The sequence below is a fragment of the Hemitrygon akajei genome, chromosome 9, assembly GCF_048418815.1.
Source record: "Hemitrygon akajei chromosome 9, sHemAka1.3, whole genome shotgun sequence".
Lineage (NCBI taxonomy): Eukaryota > Metazoa > Chordata > Chondrichthyes > Myliobatiformes > Dasyatidae > Hemitrygon > Hemitrygon akajei.
Genome location: NC_133132.1, coordinates 170,964,565 through 170,983,228, shown reverse-complemented (window position 1 = coordinate 170,983,228; position 18,664 = coordinate 170,964,565). Strand labels below are relative to the sequence as shown.

Here is an 18,664-nt window from a genome sequence, read left to right as displayed (position 1 = left end):
TCGCCTCAAAGTTCAGTGCCAATGCTGCTACACCATCAGCCGGCTAATATTTATTATTATTATTGTTTCTTCTTTTGTATTTGCACAGTTTGCTGTCTTCTGCACTTTTGTTAAGCACCATAACTGGGTGTTTTTTTTTAATGTTATTACTCTATAAATTTGTTGAGTATGCCCACAAGAGAATGAATCTCAGGGTTGTATATGGAGATATATATGTACTTGGGTAATAAATTTAATTTGAGCTTTGTTGAGTACCGTCAGTGTGGTGGTAGAGGCAGGTTCATGATTGACATTTAAGAGACTCTTAGGCACATGGAAGACAGAAAAATGAAGGGCTATGGAGGAGTGAAGGGTTAGATTGATCTTAGAGTAGGTTAAAGGGTTGGCACAACATTGTGAAGGGCCTGTACCACGCTTTACTGTTCTGTGTTCCTAAGTACATATTTGTGTTTGTTGGCCTGTCTGATGATATTTGTTTGTTATTTCCTCAGGACCTCCTTCTGCACCACAAAACCTCATTTATAACATAAACCAGACTACGGTGAATCTCGAGTGGGGCCCACCAGCAGACACCGGGGGGCGAGACGATGTCACCTACAGGATAATGTGTAAACGGTGCAGCTGGGAGCAGAGCGAGTGCATGCCCTGTGGCAGCGGAATTGGCTTCATGCCTCAGCAGACGGGACTAGCAGATACATACGTGACTGTTGTAGACCTACTGGCCCACGCTAACTATACGTTCGAGGTCGAAGCCGTGAATGGTGTCTCGGACATGAGCCGCACCCAGAGATTGTTTGCAGCCGTCAGCATCACCACAAGTCAAGCAGGTAAGAGAGACAGTAAGAGTCAAAAACAGTCCCTTGCACGATCTGTGTAATAATCGGTCTGGCCGAAGTTATTCTATATCCACAGCTGAGGGGATTGTTAATGTTGTACTAATGTGAAATAGAGGTTCAGGTTGTATTGAGCTTTCAGAATTTAGCAACTGTTGCTCTATTCCAAGTGACTGTGAATGACTTTCTACTCTTTGACATCTTCAGAAAGCATTCAGTGTTGATCTTTTGCTTTATCTCCAGAACGCTCCTCTCAATTTAAGTGCCTGCAATGCTTGGCTTAGCTTTGGTCTATCACCCCTACTGGGGTGTAGGCCGCTGACGGCCGCTCACCAGAGTCCTGGTCCGATAGAAGGTTGATGGGTTCTGTGGCTTCCATTTCCATCACATGACTTCATACGTCTTCTAGGCCAAGGTTCTTCCTCTCCCAGGGATGAGGTCTTTGGACCTTCTGTTGCTCTGTGTTTTTGCGGGATCGGGTTGATAGCCTGTTCCTTCCGCAGTCAGGTTTGGGACCGGCTGTGATGGAGTTTGCATTATTTACAGTGATCAGGGGTTCCCAACCTTTTTAATGCCCTGGACCGAGACGATTAAGCAAGGGGTCCATGGGCCCCGGATGGGAACTCCTGGAGTAATTGTTCACTGCTTCAGTCATCTGACGCCAAGGCTGAAATGTTGTATTACTTACTCCAAGGTCAGTTTTAGGTGAAGTTGGTGGTTTTCCAATGTTTAATTGCCATTAATCATTGTGTAATTTGTTCCCTGAAATTAAGTTAGTAATTTTGAATGTGTGGGTCCCTGAGCCGAGGAAGGAAGTAGGTATACTGTGATATTATGCTTGAATCGTGCTCATTAAAAAAGAGGCTTCAGTTTCTCTCTTCTCTTCTCATAACTAAGCATTACATTAGCATATCCCTTCTGGAATTTTCCTGCAGTCATAACAGCCTCCAAAAGTAGCAGCAGGTGCACAAGTGAGGTACAAAAGCAGTTAGATGAAGCTCCAACTTCTTTGCATTTGGTCTCTCATCGGACCATCCTTCTTTTGAAACTGTGTTGGCTTCTGATTAATTATCGGTTCTATCTGTGGAATTAGGGATCCATCACTTTTGTTTGTGAACACTCAATTTGAGCCCTTGTTCTCTGTGCAAAGTTAAATCAATAGATTCAGGATTTGTGGTTATGTCTGAGTAAGATGATTATAGCATGTCTTATGAGGAAAGATTTTCATCATGAATCCTGATGGAATGCTAACTGTTTACTCATTTCCATAGATGCTGCCTGGCCTGCTGAGTTCCTCCAACATTTTCCCAGTGTAGCTGTGATTTCCAGCCTCTGCAGATTCTGTCTTGTTGAGGATGAGAGATGATTTGATGGAGATGGTGGTGTTGTTCCCATCAATACACTTACAAGATGATAAGAGGCATAGATCAAGTGAATAGTGTCATTCAGCATTACAACATAAAAAAGGCCCTTCAGCCCATCTAGTCCATGCCAAAATATTATTCTGCCTTGTTCCATTTGGAGCATAGCCCTCCACATCTCTCCCATCCCTCCTATCCATGTTCAAAGTTCAAAGTACATTTATTATCAAAGTATGTATACTACATGCAGTCTTGAGATTCAGCTCCCTACAGGCAGCCACAAAACAAAATAAAAGAGACAAGACCATCAAACACCCAATGTGCAGAAGAAGAACCAGTCATGCAAACAATAAAAGTAAATGAATAACATTCAGAATGGAAGTTAATGAAAGCGAGTCCATTGCCACAAAGCTATGCACAGTCAGTTCAGGAGCCTGTTAGTTGTAGGCACAGCCTCGCTTCAGCACAGGGATGAGTAAATCTTGCAGAGCACTGAGGTGAACACCGGCCAAAAATCTATCCAAATAGCCACATTTTTTTTCCCAGGGCAGAAATATCCAATATGAGGGGGTGTAATTTTAAGATGATTGGAGGGAAATATAGGGGGAATGTCAGAAAAAAGTTCCTTTTTTCAGTTGTTGAAAAAAGGTCAGTTGTTGAGAGCGCCCTCTTCTTTGTGCTGGCGTGTTGGGGAGGAAGCATTAAGAAGAAGGACGCCTCACGTCTTAATAAGCTGATAAGGAAGGCGGGCTCTGTCGTGGGCAAAGTACTGGAGAGTTTAACATCGGTAGCTGAGCGAAGGGCGCTGAGTAGGCTACGGTCAATTATGGAAAACCCTGAACATCCTCTACATAGCACCATCCAGAGACAGAGAAGCAGTTTCAGCGACAGGTTACTGTCGATGCAATGCTCCTCAGACAGGATGAAGAGGTCAATACTCCCCAATGCCATTAGGCTTTACAATTCAACTGCCAGGACTTAAGAACTTTTTTTAAAGCTATTATTAATGCTTTTTGAGTTAGTGATTTAGATGCATATCATATTATTACTGAGTTAAGTATTGTATGTAATGAGTTTTTGCTACAACAAGTGTATGGGACATTGGAAAAAATGTTGAATTTCCCCATGGGGATGAATAAAGTATCTATCTATCTATCTATCTATCTATCTATCTATCTTTACATAGAGAGTGGTGGATGCATTTAATGCCCTATCAAGCTGCTGGTAGAGATACGTAGAGGAGCTTTTAAGAAATTTAGATAGGCACATGGATAATAGAAAAATAAATGGGAGTGAAGGGTTAGGTTGATCTTAGAGTTGGCTAAAAGGTCAGCAGAACATTGTGGGCTGAGTGGCCTGCAATATGCAGTACTGTTCATTGTTTTATCAATTGCTGTTGACAAGTTTGGTCAACTTGACTTGGTAGTGCCTGAAGCCAAAACCTTAGACAAAATTGTATATGCACCTTTTATCAGGAGTGAAAGCATACCTCCTGGGACCCAGGGGATTGGGACGGGGGTGTTGCTGATAGGGGAAAGAATTGTAGTTGTGGCCTGGTTGGGATCAAGGAAGAAGCCTGTGATAAGAAACCAGAAAATGAGTATTGAAGGAGGAGGATTGAAGCTAGTGGATGGAGGAGAGTAGGCAGGGTGTTAGGTCTGCAGGACATAGAAGTAGAACTCAGTGATTGGAAGGTTTTAACTCTAGGCAATTGGAAGATTAGTTTTTGTAAAGGAAGATTTTGGCACATTAGCCTTCATAAATCAAAGTATTGAGTACAGGAGTTGGGCTGTTATGTTGAAGTTGTATAAGATATTGGTGAGGTCTAATTTGGAGTATTGTGTACAGTTTTATTCACCTACCTACAGGAATAATGGAAGTATGATTGAAAGAGTACAGAAAAAAATTTACAAGGATGTTGCTGAGTCTGGAGCACCCAAGTTATAAGGGAAGACTGAATAGGTTAGGACTTCATTCCTTGGAATGTAGACTGAGAGGAGATTTGATAGGGGTATACAGAATTATGAAGGGTACAGATAGGGTAAATACAAGCTCCATGTTGACAAATACAGTGCTGTGGCATCCTTGCTAGATCTATGTGCCTAAGACTTTTGCACAGTCCTATGTAATGACATTCGTATTGAGGTATTATGCTGGTTTTCGGTTATTGATGAATCACCGGTTAAACTAGAGATACAGATTATAATCAGTTAAAAACAGCAAATGCCCATCGCTGAATATAGCTAATTATGTTTATCTTAACCATTTGGTGAAAGAAGTTTGTAGTTTGCCAAGTATTTGTATTTATTTAAAGTAGATAGAACATGTGCTCTTATAAGGACAAACCAGCCTTAATATATAGACTTGTAACCCTTGGTTAAAAGGTCAGTACAATATCAGGCTGAAGGTCTGTATGGTGCTGTTATATTCTGTGTAGGGTATATAATCAGTTTAAAATAAATGTATTGCTAAGGTACATCAGTATGTGTCACCATATACTGCCCTGAGATTCATTCTTTTGAAGATATTCACAGTAAATACAAAGAAACACAATCAAATCAAGGAGAAACCACACACAAGACAAACAACCAACTAATGTGCAAAAATCAACAAACTGTGCAATTTGAAACATTACATCATATGAAGGAACACAGGAAATCATATAAGGAATAAGACACATTACATCACGTCAAAGAGCACATTACAGTGGATTCCAGTTCATTAGGACATATCGGGACAAGTACATTTTGGCCTAATTAGGCAGCTTTCCCCATTAGCCAAAGTTTCATGAAGATAAAGGGAATAAAAAGATGAACTATGAATGACAAATCGTGTATTTAACTGAAATACAGAACAAATTAAACCTTACCTTTACTACTGCAGTACAGGTGGCCCCCGCTTTTCGAATGTTCGCTTTACGACAACTTGCTATTACGAAAGACTTACATTAATACCTGTTTTTGCTGACCAAAGAGGATTTTTGCTTTTATGAAAAAAAGACGCCGGCTTTATACGTGTGTTTACCCTGAGAAAGATTACAATGACCGTGAAGCCTTGTGCAGGCAGCTGTTAGCACATGTGTGTACATGCGTATACATGTACGTACTTAAGTGTGTATGTGCTGATTTTTTTCTCCAAATCAATTTTGGCTCACTGCCTTCCTGAGTTAGATAAGTGGAACTACACCGTACCTACAATATTTCTACTTTATATAGGGTATACATTTATCATATCATTCCTGCTTTTACTATATGTTTGTGTTATTTTAGGTTTTATGTGTTATTTGCTTTGATTCGGTAGGTTATTTTTTTGGGTGTGGGAACGCTCAAAAATTTTTCCCATATAAATTAATGGGAATTGCTTCTTCGCTTTACGGCATTTCGGATTACAAACGGTTTCATAGGAACGCTCTACCTTCGGATAGCGGGGGAAACCTGTACTATAAAACTATGTATTAGTTCCTAATGGCTATCAAAAGAGGAACTCATCCAGTCTATGCTAACATGTTCTTTTGATTGACTGTAAATGGACAAAATCAGAACAGATCATGTAGGTAATAGACTGCCTTCACACTACACTTTCAATGACTGCATCCTCCAAATCTTCATTTTCATTGTAACATACAAGGTGATTGCTGTTACCTTCAAATTCTTCATAGGTCCTAACTCATTGAAGTAGTGAAATCATTTCATTTTCACTCCCGGCCATTTCTGGCATCTCCAAGCCTGAATGCTTGAAACCGCAGTGAGTAAAGCAGTTCTGAATTGTCTTACTGCTTATTTCTCTCAAACTATGTGACAGAAACCACTGCTTTTTGAACACAAACACACACAACTGACAGGGTTTAAAAGCTGTTGGTTCTAAGCACAGTGTAGTGTCTAATGGGTACACAAGTGCACGTGACTGGCATTGTTAGAACCCGTTCAGCAACAGTCTCCTGTCTCAAATAAGCAGCTTAGTGTTCCAAATACCGCAAGGGAAGCCCTGCATTTTCTCATTTTTGTTCTTTATGAGTTGTCCCAAATAAGCAGCTGCCCCGATAAGTCGATGGCCGATGGCCCAGTGAACAGGAATCTGCAGTATTGTATATGTAATACAATGACCTACTGTCCAGCATGTCATTAATAGTTCACATAAAGTAAATAATTCACATTTCTTTCTAAAGACATAACTCAAAATGTAAACCATGCCAAAATGCCTTGCTAAATATCAGAGACTGCTGTTTTGTCTTCACAGTCAATAAAAGATTGTAACATGAGTTTTTTCAAATGGAAGCAACAGAGCTTTAAAAGCTTAGGCACCAAAACTATTTTTATACTTCTTTTTCCCTCTGGTTTTAATTGTTCTAACAGGTTTAGTCTGTAACAGGACATGGTCTGCTGCTTACATTAAATACAAATATAACTTGCATCACCGTAGGGATTGTGCTCTGGTTATTCAAAACACGTCCTCCTATGATCTTGCTATTCACCAGTTTGGGTTGAATACATTTAATTTTTGCCTTCTTGTGTCTTTCCCTTTCCTTCGCAGTTAGAAGAACGGTCTCAGCCTGAAATGTTGACTCTCTATTCATTTCCATAGATGCTGCCTGACCTGCTGAGTTTGTTCCTCCAGTATTTTGTGTGTGTTGCTTTGGATTTCCAGCATCTGCAGAATTTCTTGTGTTTAAACTTAGCCTATCACAATATACTCAGTTTGCGCTGGAGACAATCAAAATATTTTCAAAATTTCCTTGTCAGGTATCATAATTATGAACTGTGTCACGTAACGTGGGTGATCATGGTCTATGACCACAATTGTTCTTCGCTAATATTTTTACAGAAGCGGTTTATCTTTGACAGGTAAAATCGTTTTAAACCAACTCTCAGATACTCTCAGGGACTTTTCTCTTTGAAGCGTAGAAGAATGAGATGGGACTTGATAGAGGTCTACAAGATTATGAGAGGCATAGATAGGGTGGATAGTCAGTACCTTTTTCCCAGGGCACCAATAGCAAACACCAGAGGGCATATGTACAAAATTAAGGGAGGGAAGTTTAGGTGAGACAGCAGAGGTAAGTTTTTTACACAGAGGGTTGTGAGTGCCTGGAATGACTTGCCAGGGATGGTGGTGGAGGCTAAAACATGAGGGGTATTTAAGAAACACAAAGTACACTGCAGATGCTGTGGTCACATCAAGACGTACAAACAAGCTGGATGAACTCAGCAGGTCGGGCAGCATCTGTTGAAAGGAGCAGTCAACGTTTCGGGCTGAGACCCTTCATCAGCCAGTGTGGGTTCGAGGCACAGAACATAGAACAGCACAGCACAGTGCAGGTCCTTCTGCCTATAGTGAGGTCAATCTAACCCTACCCTCCTCCATAGCCCTCTATTTTTCTTTCATCAATGTGCCTATCTAAGAATCTCTTAAATCTTCCTGATTATATCCATATCTATCACCACCCCTAGCTGTACATCCCAAACACCCATCACTCTCTGTAAAAAATCCTACCTCAAACATCCCCATTGTCCTTTCCTCCAATCACCTTAATCTGCCCTCTCATATTAGCCATTTTGACTGTGGAAAAGCCTGGCTATCTGCTCTATCTTGTACACCTCTATCAAGTCACCTTTCGTCCTCCTTTGCTCCAGAGAGAAAAGCCCTGGCTTACTCAACCTCTCCTCATAAGACATGCTCTCTAATCCAGGCAGCATCCTGGTAAATCTGCTCTTCACTCTCTCTAACATTTCCACATCCATCCTATAATGAGGCAACAAGAACCGAAGACAGGATTCCAAGAGACACACACGAAGTGCTGGGGAAGCCCAGCAGGTCAGGGAGCATCTACGGAAATGAATAAATAGATGACATTTCTGGTCAGGACCCTTCTTCAGGACTAGAAAGGAGGGAGGAAGACACCAAAATAAAAAAGTGGGGAGAGGAGAAGGAGGATAGCTCGAAGGTAATAGGTGAAGGAGGTGGGTGGGAAAGGTAAAGGGCTGGAGAGGAAGGAATCTGGGTAGGAGAAGACAGTGGAGGAGAAGGGTCCCAGGGGGAGGTGATCGACAGGTGAGAAGATGTAAAAGGTCACAGTGTGGAATAGAAAAAGAGGGGAGCCGGAGGGAAACATATTTTTACCAGAAGGAGAAATCGATGTTCATGCCATCAGGTTGGAGGCTACCCAGACGGAACATAAGGTGTTGTGCCTCTGCCCTGAGGGTGGCCTCATTTTGGCACAGTTGGTGGCCCTGGACCGACATGTCAGCACAGGAATGGGAATGGGAATTAAAATACCTTGCCACAAGAAAGTGCAGCTTGTGGTTGGAGCGGAGATGCTCGAGGAAGCAGTCCCTCAGTTTATGGCAGGTCACACCAGTGTAGAGAAAGCCACATTGGGAACACCGGACACCAGCAGGTGAACCCAGCAGATTCCTGGGTGAGGTGTTGATCACCTGGAAGGACGGCCTAGGGCCCTGAGTGGAGGTGAGGGAGGAGGCAGATGGGCAGGTGTAGCCCTGGCTGCTTGCAGGGATAGGTGCCAGGAGGGAGGTTATTGGGGAGGGATGAATGAACAAGGGAATCACGGAGGGAACGATCTCTGCGGAATTCAGGGTGGGGGGGGGAGGAAGTAGAGATAAGTTTTGTGGTGGGATCTCTTTGGAGATGGCCGACGTGAATGCAGAGGCTCATGCGGGGGGTAGGAAAGGACAATATTCCAAGTGTGGTCTAAGCTGAGTTTGATAGAGCTGCAAGGTTACCCCTGGCTCGTCTCAAGTCCTCGCATTCTGACAGGCAGGGCAGAGGGCTGGGGTTGGTTTATTGAATTATTATTTATATGGGTAATTCTTGTATCTATTTAACCACAATTAACACACTAACCAATATACAATATCGAATTAAGTCTGTGTAATCAAGCACCTTATTATCTTCCTTTTGCTCTGGAAAAAAAGTCTATCAAAAGAAACCATATAAATCCTTGATACCTCATTACAGGCCTAATTAGTCAGTGAAACTATCTCTGAATCTAATGCCACTGAGAAGAAAACATTTCCTCTTCTCTACATTTAGTAAAAATGAGGGTCAGGAAATACCATTTAATGAAAGGTTAGCTTCATGTACATCAAAACATGAGGCTGGGGGGGTGAAGTCAGCACATGAGGTGAAATACTGGGGGCAGCCCGCATGTATCACCACCGTTCCAGCGTCAGAAAAGCATGCCACAACTTACTCACCCTAACCCGTATGTCTTTGGGATGTGAAAGGGATCAGGAACACCGGGAGGAAACCCACATGGTCGTAGTGAGAATGTTCAGACTCCTTATAGAAAGGGGCAGGAGGCCTTACAGAAAGTGCTGGAGGAAGGTGCCTACGATTGACTGGTCTCCCTCACTGCTGCTGGAGGATGGTACCTACGATTGACCGGTCTCCGTCGCTGCTGCTGGAGGAAGGTGCCTACGATTGACCGGTCTCCGTCGCTGCTGCTGGAGGAAGGTGCCTACGATTGGCCGTTCTCCCTCGCTGCTGCTGGAGGATGGTGCCTACGATTGACCGGTCTCCCTCACTGCTGCTGGAGGATGGTGCCTACGATTGACCGGTCTCCCTCGCTGATGCTGGAGGAAGGTGCCTACGATTGACCGGTCTCCCTCGCTGCTGCTGGAGGAAGGTGCCGGAGTCCTGTATCTCGGTGACAGTTTAATTGACGCCATTTGCGGATGGGACTCTGTAGTTCATGTTACGATGTGTTTGTGGTTTCTGGTCGCTCCTTTTTTTATTGCTATTTTGTTGCAATTTTGGGCAGGGCAGACTGTCTCTGTGGCCTGCAGTCAACAAACAACACAGCGCTAAATTGAACTGAACTACACTAGACATTCCTGGCCTGTTTCAAGGACTCCGCAGTTTGATGTTTAACATTCAGTGTGTTACTCACACAGATTTTGCTGTTTGTGCAATTTGTTCTTTTTTTTGGCACGTTGCCTGTTTGATGATTTCTTTATTTGGGTTCATTGTGTTTCTTTGTTTGTGGGAAGAAGAATCTCGTGGTTGTATACTGCATGCATGATTTTATTAATGTACTTTGGAATTGTACTTGCACTCAGAGTCAGTAAGACCAAAGAACTGATAGTGGGCTTCAGAAAGGGTAAGACGAGGGACACACACCAGTCCTCATTAGAGAGATCAGAAGTGGAATGAATGAGGGATTTCAAGTTCCTTGGTGTCAACATGTCTGACAACCTGTCCTGGGCCCAACAGAGCAATGTAGCTACAAAGAAGGCACAAAAGCAGCTATGTTTTATTACGAGTTTGAGGAGATTTGGTATGTCACCAAAGAGGGTAAAAAATTTCTACAGATGTATCAATGTATCATTCTAACTAGTTGCATCACCATCTGATATGGGCTGGGGAGCTATAGCAGAGGATTGAAGTAAGCTGCAGAGAATTGTAAACGTAGTCAGCTCCATCATCGGCATTGGCATCCATAGTATCTAGGATATCTTCAAGGAGCAATACCTCAAAAAGGTGGCATCCATCATTAAGGACCCCTATCACCCAGGACATGCCCTCTTCTCATTGACACCATCAGGAAAGAGGCACAGGAGCCCAAGGGCACACACTCAACGATTCAGGAACAGCTTCTTCCTCTGCCATCTGATTTCTGAATGGACATTGAAGCCACAAATACTACTGCAGATGCTGGAAATCTAGAGGAATACACACAGAACGCTGGAGGAACTCAGCAGGTCAGGCCGCATCCATGAAGTGGAATAAGCAGTCAACGTTTCGGTCCTGATGAAGGGTCTTGGCATTTTTTCTATAATTATGTATTTCATTGTACTACCACAGTGGTAACTTCCACCAGATATGCTGGTGATATTAACCCTGATACTGATTCAAATCTTTGAATGGAAACTCTGCTTGAGGTGCGCTGCGATGACGCTAACCGCTATGTGATTGTGCTGTGCATTTTGTCGCAAGCATTACAAAGAGAAGATGGGGGAGATTTCCTTCCCAAATGTTGATGTATTAACCTTGAAGGAGAAGTCTGCTTATTAGCTGATATTCTCTGGATAGGAGTTACTTGGCCACCAGAAGCAACACAGTTTAGCTCAGGGGTTCCCAACCTTTTTTAAAGCCAGTACCCCAGATTGGGAAGCCCTGGCTAGCTTAAAACCGACGGAGTGAACTACTGTAAGTCGTTTCAAAAGTCGTACAGATGTGATAAATAAAGCAATGATCAGCATTTTCCCTGAGCTGATTTGATGAATGTTGCTGGATGTCAAAATCGGGACCCTGGTCAATAATGGCATGGCAGAATTCGCATAACGAAGGAAGCAGAGGATTTTTAACTGGCACAGGTTGATTTATCATTAAGGCCACTCCATGAAAGTGTTGCCGAGCAGCCAAATGGAGATCAATTAACTGCTAAGTCCATGGGAAAAAAAATTAGCAACCTTGCTGCACTCCATTTGCCGAGAGGTCAAGCACTAAGAGAGAGATAATTGCTACGAGCAAGCAGAATGGATTAGGGATGAGCGGGAAGTGATGATGTATGTTCGGTGACAAGGTACGTGACAGAGATTTACGCCTGGGCCTGTGACTGCTAGTCTCGGCAAGGACACAAGGACAGGGGAAGGAGACCCGTGGAAAACAATTAGTGCTTCTTCCAAGCAAGCAGTTCTTAATTAGCCATTGCATGTCAGCAAGTGTATTCCTGTCCCCAATTTTTTTAAAAAGATATCTCCCATTAATTATAACGCAGCAGTGAAAATATTTGACAGAAGTGCCTATTTTGCATTCTCAGACAAATGAAACACATTTTAAAAAATATTAGAAGGTGGCAGATTCAGTAACCCTTTATTGTACAGTCACTAAGGATGGTAGTTAGTCTCCTAATTAATATTAAAAATGTAGAGTTCACATCTAACTTGATCTGCTCCTACAAGATGTGTGGATCTTCCTCAGTAATAACTGCTGTTAATGTCATCTACACTCTTATCTAGGGTTCTAGAAGGGTAATGATGGCACCAGAAAGTCCTACGGTCCATTTCCCATTTTATTCCTATACATTCAGTGGCTTTGCTAGGCACCTAATATAATCATCTGCTGCTGTAGCCCATCCACTTCCAGGTTTGACATGTGTGCATTCAGAGATGCTCTTCTGCACATCACTGTTGTAACAAACCCCATTTCCTTCCCTTTCTCCTATGGTCCACTCTCCACTTCTTCCCCAGCCCTTGACCATTCCCACACACTGGGCTTCACTTAGCCTCCTCCCCCTCCTTTTAATTCTGGCTTCTTCTCCCTTCCCTTCCAGTCCTGAAGAAGGATCTTGGTCCAAAATGTTGATGGTTTACTAATTTCTATAGATGCTGCCTGACATGCTGAGTTCCTCTGACACTTTGTGTGTGTTACTGTTGTAACGTGTGGTTATTTGAGTTACTGTGGCCTTCCTCTCAGCTTGAACGGGTCTGGACATTCTCCGCTATGAAGTCTATCATTAACAATGCGTTTTCACCCACAGAACTACCATTTTGTTTTCTGCACCATTCTGTAAACTCGATAAACTGTTGTGTGTGGATTCACCATCCTCTGGCCAATGAAATTCCTCCTCATCTCTCTTCTAAAGGGAGTCTAGTGAGTGCTATGTGGTGTAGTGGTTAGTATAATGCTATTACAGCTCAGGACCCTGGAGTTCAGAGTTCAATCCTGGCATCCTCTGTGAAGAGGATTTGAGCATGGAATGCATGCATTTTCTCCAGGTGGTCTAGTTTCTGCCCACGGTCCGAAGACATACTGGTTAGTAGATAATTGGCCTTTGTAAATTGTCCTGTGATTAGGCAAGGGTTAAATCAGGGGCTGCTGAGCTGCACCCCCCAGAAGGACCTGTTCCACAATGTATCTCTAAATAGATGTCCTTGTATTCGGAGACTATGCCTTCTGGTTCTGGACTCCTCTGCTATAGGAACTATTCTGTTCACGTCCACAATTATCAATTGGTTTTGATGCTAGGGGATATTCTAGTCATTATCTAAAGCATTTTTTTTTAAATTAAGCCGTACCATACACACTGTAAATATCTGTTTTGCATGGACTGGAGAACCACCGCAATCTCATTGTCTTGAGCAATGACAATAAAGTTCTGTTCTATTCTGTGCTTTCTATAATCTCAGATGTTTATTTTTTATTTTTTAACTGTATCACCAAGAACAAAAGAAGCAACAAGTGATGATTTCCAAACAAAAGGAATGGATATCTCTGGTTCATTAGGTGTTGTGCCAGGTGTGAGAGTCTGGTTAGACATTAACCAATCCTTCAGAGGAAGTGTCATTGCCAATTCTAGTCTCATTTTTTGGAGGCCGGGGAGGACATGCTTGAGTGATTTTTAATTGCACTGTCTAACTGACCTGGCTGTTTCCTGTCTTGCTGTATAGTTTGTATGTTTGTGAACGTGTCTGTCTGTTAGCTCTGTGGGAAGAGGTGTGTGTGTGTGTGTGTTCAAGCAGGTTATTGTTTTTATTCCACCGTGCATTCCTTTTTCGTACACTTGCATTTTTCTGAGTACGTGCCTGGGTGATTCCATGGATTAAAATGAATGTCCTCAAAGGAATATCTGGAAAGTTAATTTTAAGACTGTGTAGCTATTAATTCTCCCAGAGTTCTGTTACTTAAGAAAAAATGCCACAAATGCAGTACGAATTTATAGTAAGCATTTTACAACCCAATAAAAAGCAACCTCTTGCTGGCCAAGGAAAGTAGTATGTCGGTACTTTCACACCTTTCTACGGTGGCAGATGTGTCTCAGTTAAACTTAGTGCTTCGGACAACGCTGCACTCCCTCACTACTGCACTGATTGATAACTTTATTATGTACTCTCGTCTCTCGTGTTCAAAGATTCAAAGTTCATTTATTATCAAAATATGTATGCAGTATACAACTCTGAAATTCGTCTTCTTCACAGACTGCCACAAAACATAGAAAACCATAGAACCTGTTCAAAGAAAGACATCAACCCCCCCATGTGCAAAAAAAAACCAAATCGCATAAACAGCAACAAAAAAAAGAGCAAAAACGCAGAATATAAAACACGAAATTGAAAGAGTCTAGGCACATTCAGTTCAGCTTGGTATTCGTTATCTGCAGACTGCCCCGGTTCAAATTCGCCCAAAACAGCAACAAAACAAGCAGCGACCAGAAATCGAAAACACATCATCTGTGAACTACAGGGAGGCTTTTATCTCAGGATCTTCTGGTAAACACACAATCCCAAAGAACTGTACAACTGTATTTGTCTTATGGGTAACAACAAGGCAATTCTTTAACAACAAGGCCAAACAATGCCAACATACTCCATGAAGTAACCGATCGCTGTTTGATGGTGGTGTAGTGGCATCCCCACTGGCTTTTAAAGTGAGTGGTCCTGGGTTCAAATCCAGGCAGCTCCTTGCACACTTCCCATCCGACCTGGTTTGAATTTCAAGCTAGTGACTCAGCCTTGTCAAAAACAGACCAAAATGCTAAAGGAACAGCAAGGTTGCTTCTCGAAGTGCCACAAGGTGTGGAAAAGAACAACAACGACAACTTGTCAAAGTGCTTGCAGATCGTCACCTAGTTCAGTGTTAGTTAGTCCTGCCCAGATTTATCCATTTAGATCCAGGGCACTGTAGTCTGGGATCTTCTCCAAGGATCATCATCGTGTTGAGTTGGAGAAGCTTGCAGGCTCCAGGGATCCTGGGAGCGATGCTGTCTGGAGCTTAGCTCCTGCTAGTGTCACTCATCGAGGGGGACATTCCAGACAAACAGCGATCCAACCAAGACCTCAGCAGTGGAGCCAGCGGAAGATGATGATTCGTCACAATGGCAGTGAAGTCAGTGGAAGGCTGCAGCAGTAAAGGGTCCCTGGGTGTCTTTCATTCCATGTCACGGAACTCTGATTCCGATCGGTCAAGAACCATGTGGTGGCTTCCTGTTCATCAGCCTCCCCACATTAAACCAAGTCAGGCACAGGCATTCTCCATTAGTGGAATAACCCCTTAGGAGAACATAATACTCGCCTCGAGTAATCGCAGTAAGACCATCATTTAACGGGAAATTACCCAGTGCCAGTAACATACATTAACATTAATATAAAACACAAAAGGCATATTTCAGTGCAGATAATGACGACTGAACAGAGATGTACTGAAATATTGCTTTTATGTTTTATATTCTGTGTTTTTCAAACATTTTGGTTTCTTGCTATTTTTGGGCATTTTTTGTGCATGTAGGGGAGGGGGCTTTGATGTTTGGTGTTTTTCTTTGAACGGGTTGAACTTCAGGGTTGTATACGTAGCCGGCTGGTGGTGTCGTGGCATCAGCATCGGACTTCGAGGCGAGTGGTCCCAGGTTCGAATCCGACTGGCTCCTCGCACGCTTTCCATCCGCGCCGAGTGGAGCGTCGAGCGAGCATCTCAGCCTCGTAAAGAAACAGCGAGGCTGCTGCCCGATGCACCACAAGGCACAGAGAATAGAAATAATAATAATACTGCCTGGACACAATATCCATGGTCAACTCTGACCAATGAAAGCCTTAGATTTTGATTAATAAATGTGCTTTGAACTTTGAGCATGCATTGGTTATCTCTAACTTCAGTATGGCTTGAAATTCGAACAGTTAAATAGCAAACTAGTTACCAGTAGGTTGACTGGGACATTTTTACTTTCTGTAAGTTCAGATGTAGCACTTGACAAGAAGAATTAGTCTGGCATAATTACATGCAAGGAAGGGAAATTGATCCAATGTCTAATCGAATCCAGTTTGTGTGCATTATTGCAGACAGATTTATCATTGTGTACTGATGCCTCCCAAGTGGGACTCACAAGATGGAGGGACTGGCATCAGGAATGTGTAAGAATGCCTGAGTGCAATCTTCATAAGGCATTAAAGCAAACGATTACCGCCGTATTTATTTATTTAGAGATACAGCGTGCAACAGGCCCTTCTGGCCCCGCCAACCCTCCTATTTAACTCTAGTCTAATCACTGGACAATTTGCAATGGCCAATTACCCTAAAAAATGGTACCAAAGGACCTAGTGCCTGAGAGGAGTTTATTTGCCTACTAAGTGGTATATCTTAGGAATGTAGGAGAAAACTGGAGCACCCACAGGAATCCCACACAGTAGTGGAAAGAATGTATAAACTCTTTGCAGATGGTGTCAGAATTGAACTCCAAATTCCAGAAAGCCCTGAACTGTAATAGTGTTGCACTAGGCACTGCTCTATCCTGTCTGAATGTGTGATGGACTTTTACCATGATATCCTCAAGCCTGAAGTCTGTTGGCTTACCCTCATGTGGATGGTGGCAAACTCGAATGCAACGGCCTCTGCAGGGCCAACCAAAGGTGTTAGTGTCTTTTTTAAAATGTGTTTTACAATTGCAAGACACTACTGGACATTCAGAACTTCATTTATTTCAAGGGGAATAGAATATAAAAGCAAGGAAATAATGCCGAGCCTTTATCAGACACTAGTCAGGCTGCACTTGGAGTATTGTCAACAGTTTTGGGCCCCATACCTCAAAGAATGTGTTGTCATCGGAGAGAGTCCAGAGGAGGTTCACAAGGATGATTCCAGAAATGAAGGGGTTAACATAAGAGGAGCGTTTGGTAACTTTGGACCTGTACTCACTGGAATTTAGTAAAATGTGGAGGGATCTCATTGAAACCTACTGAATGATGAAAAGACCCTTTAGAACAGAAGTAAGGAGGAAATTTTTTTAGGCGGAGAGTAGTAAATCTCTACCACAGACAGCAGTGGATGCCAAGTCAGCGCGTATATTTAAGGAGGTATTAGGTCGTTTCCTGATCGGTCAGGGCATCAAAGGATATGGCGAGGTGTATGGGGTTGAGTGGGATCCAGGATCGGCCATAATAGAAAGGCGAAGCAGGCTCGATGGGTTGAATGGCCTAATTGTGCTCCTATGTCTTATGGTCTTAAAGGGACATAGTCTCTCTACTTGCCATATGTAAGCCCATCATAAACTTCTGCATCTCTATCACATCTCTACAAACCTTTTCTCCAAGGAGAACAACTTTATGTCCTCTAGTCTAATCTTCCGATCTTCCTGATCCCTGTAATCATTTTAGTAAATGATAAATTCCCGGTGATGCCTGTCAGGAGTTGAGTGTGAGTTTCCTCCGGGTGCTCCAGCTTTCACCCACAGACCAAAGATATACCGGCTGGTAGGTTAATCGGTCATTCAAATTCAGTAGGCCCAGAAGGGCCTACTCCAATCTGTCTCTCAATAAGTCTGCTCTCCTAAACAACTTCACCTTCTCTAGTCTACCCTTCTCTCTTGTCTAGCCTTCTCTTGTGTCTAATCTTCTGATAAACCTCATCGCTGTAATCATTCTAATAAATCTACTCTCCAAACCCTTCGCCTTCTTTCAGACAAGGGGTTGTCAGAATTGGAGCAAAAGTCTGGTTGTGGTCCCATCAGTGTTTTACAAAGGATCAACATAACCTCTAAGTCATGCGCGTAGCAAAACCTCTCTCACTTGTATCCCTTGAGTCAGTAAACCACCTGCCAACACACCACCTTTCCTGACTGCAGTAACTCCGGGTGATTGAGGAGGCTGCACTTCAACCACTGACCATAAACTATTGTGATTGCTGTTCCTCTTTGACCTAATACTCATGTTGCATGCCAACCCCCCACCTGCAAGGTTCAACATATTTTCCTTATTCTGACCAGTTTCTGTGTCAGCTGTTTGATATGTTTCTGAATTTTACCAAGTCATAGTCTCTGAATTGCATTTTCACGTGGTCAAATGCAGGTTTAAATTCAGTTATAAATGTAAGTGATGCTGGAAATCCAGAGTAACAGACGCAAGATGGTGGAGGGACACAGCAGTTCAGGCAGCATCGGTGGAATGGAATAAAGGGCCGATGTTTCGGAATTTTGTCTCAAAATGTCAGCTCTTTATTCCTTTCCATTGATGTTGCCTGACGAGCTGTGTTCTCGTAGCATTGTGTGTGTGTGTGTGTGTGTGTGTGTGTGTGTGTGTGTGTGTGTGTGTGTGTGTGTGTGTGTGTGTGTGTGTGTGTGTGTGTGTGTGTGTGTGTGTGTGTGTGTGTGTGTGCGTGCGTGCGTGTGTGTGTGTGTTCAGGTTCAGTTACAATACTTTACTTCAATAGAGGTACAAGTGGAAAGTCGGTATCCATGAATTCGTACACTTGCAATGGCGAATGGCGTGCACTGAAAATCAAAATCAGCTTTAATATCAGCGGCATATGTCGTGAGGTTTGTTGTCTTTGCAGCAGCAGTACATTGCAATGCATAATAATAACTACTCTAAATTACTGTGTGTGTGTGTGTGTGCGTGCGTGCGTGTGTGTGTGTGTGTGTGTGTGTGTGTGTGTGTGTGTGTGTGTGTGTGTGTGTGTGTGTGTACAGGCAGCCCCCGGGTTACGTACGAGTTCCGTTCCTGAGTCCGTCTTTAAGTCAGATTTGTA

General features: G+C 42.9%; 1 protein-coding gene across 7 annotated transcripts in view; it reads left to right on the top strand.

Moving 5' to 3' along the window:
* epha7 (eph receptor A7) overlaps positions 1-18,664 on the top strand; it is a 360,855-nt gene that overhangs the window by 134,403 nt on the left and 207,788 nt on the right. For 6 of the 7 annotated variants that reach the window (XM_073057490.1, XM_073057489.1, XM_073057488.1 and 3 more), the window contains exon 5: positions 492-827. In XM_073057490.1, coding sequence (XP_072913591.1) covers positions 492-827 — 336 coding nt within the window. Of the gene's footprint in view, positions 1-491; positions 828-2,104; positions 3,286-18,664 lie in introns of those variants that run through there. The other variant, XM_073057491.1, reaches the window with a different exon arrangement.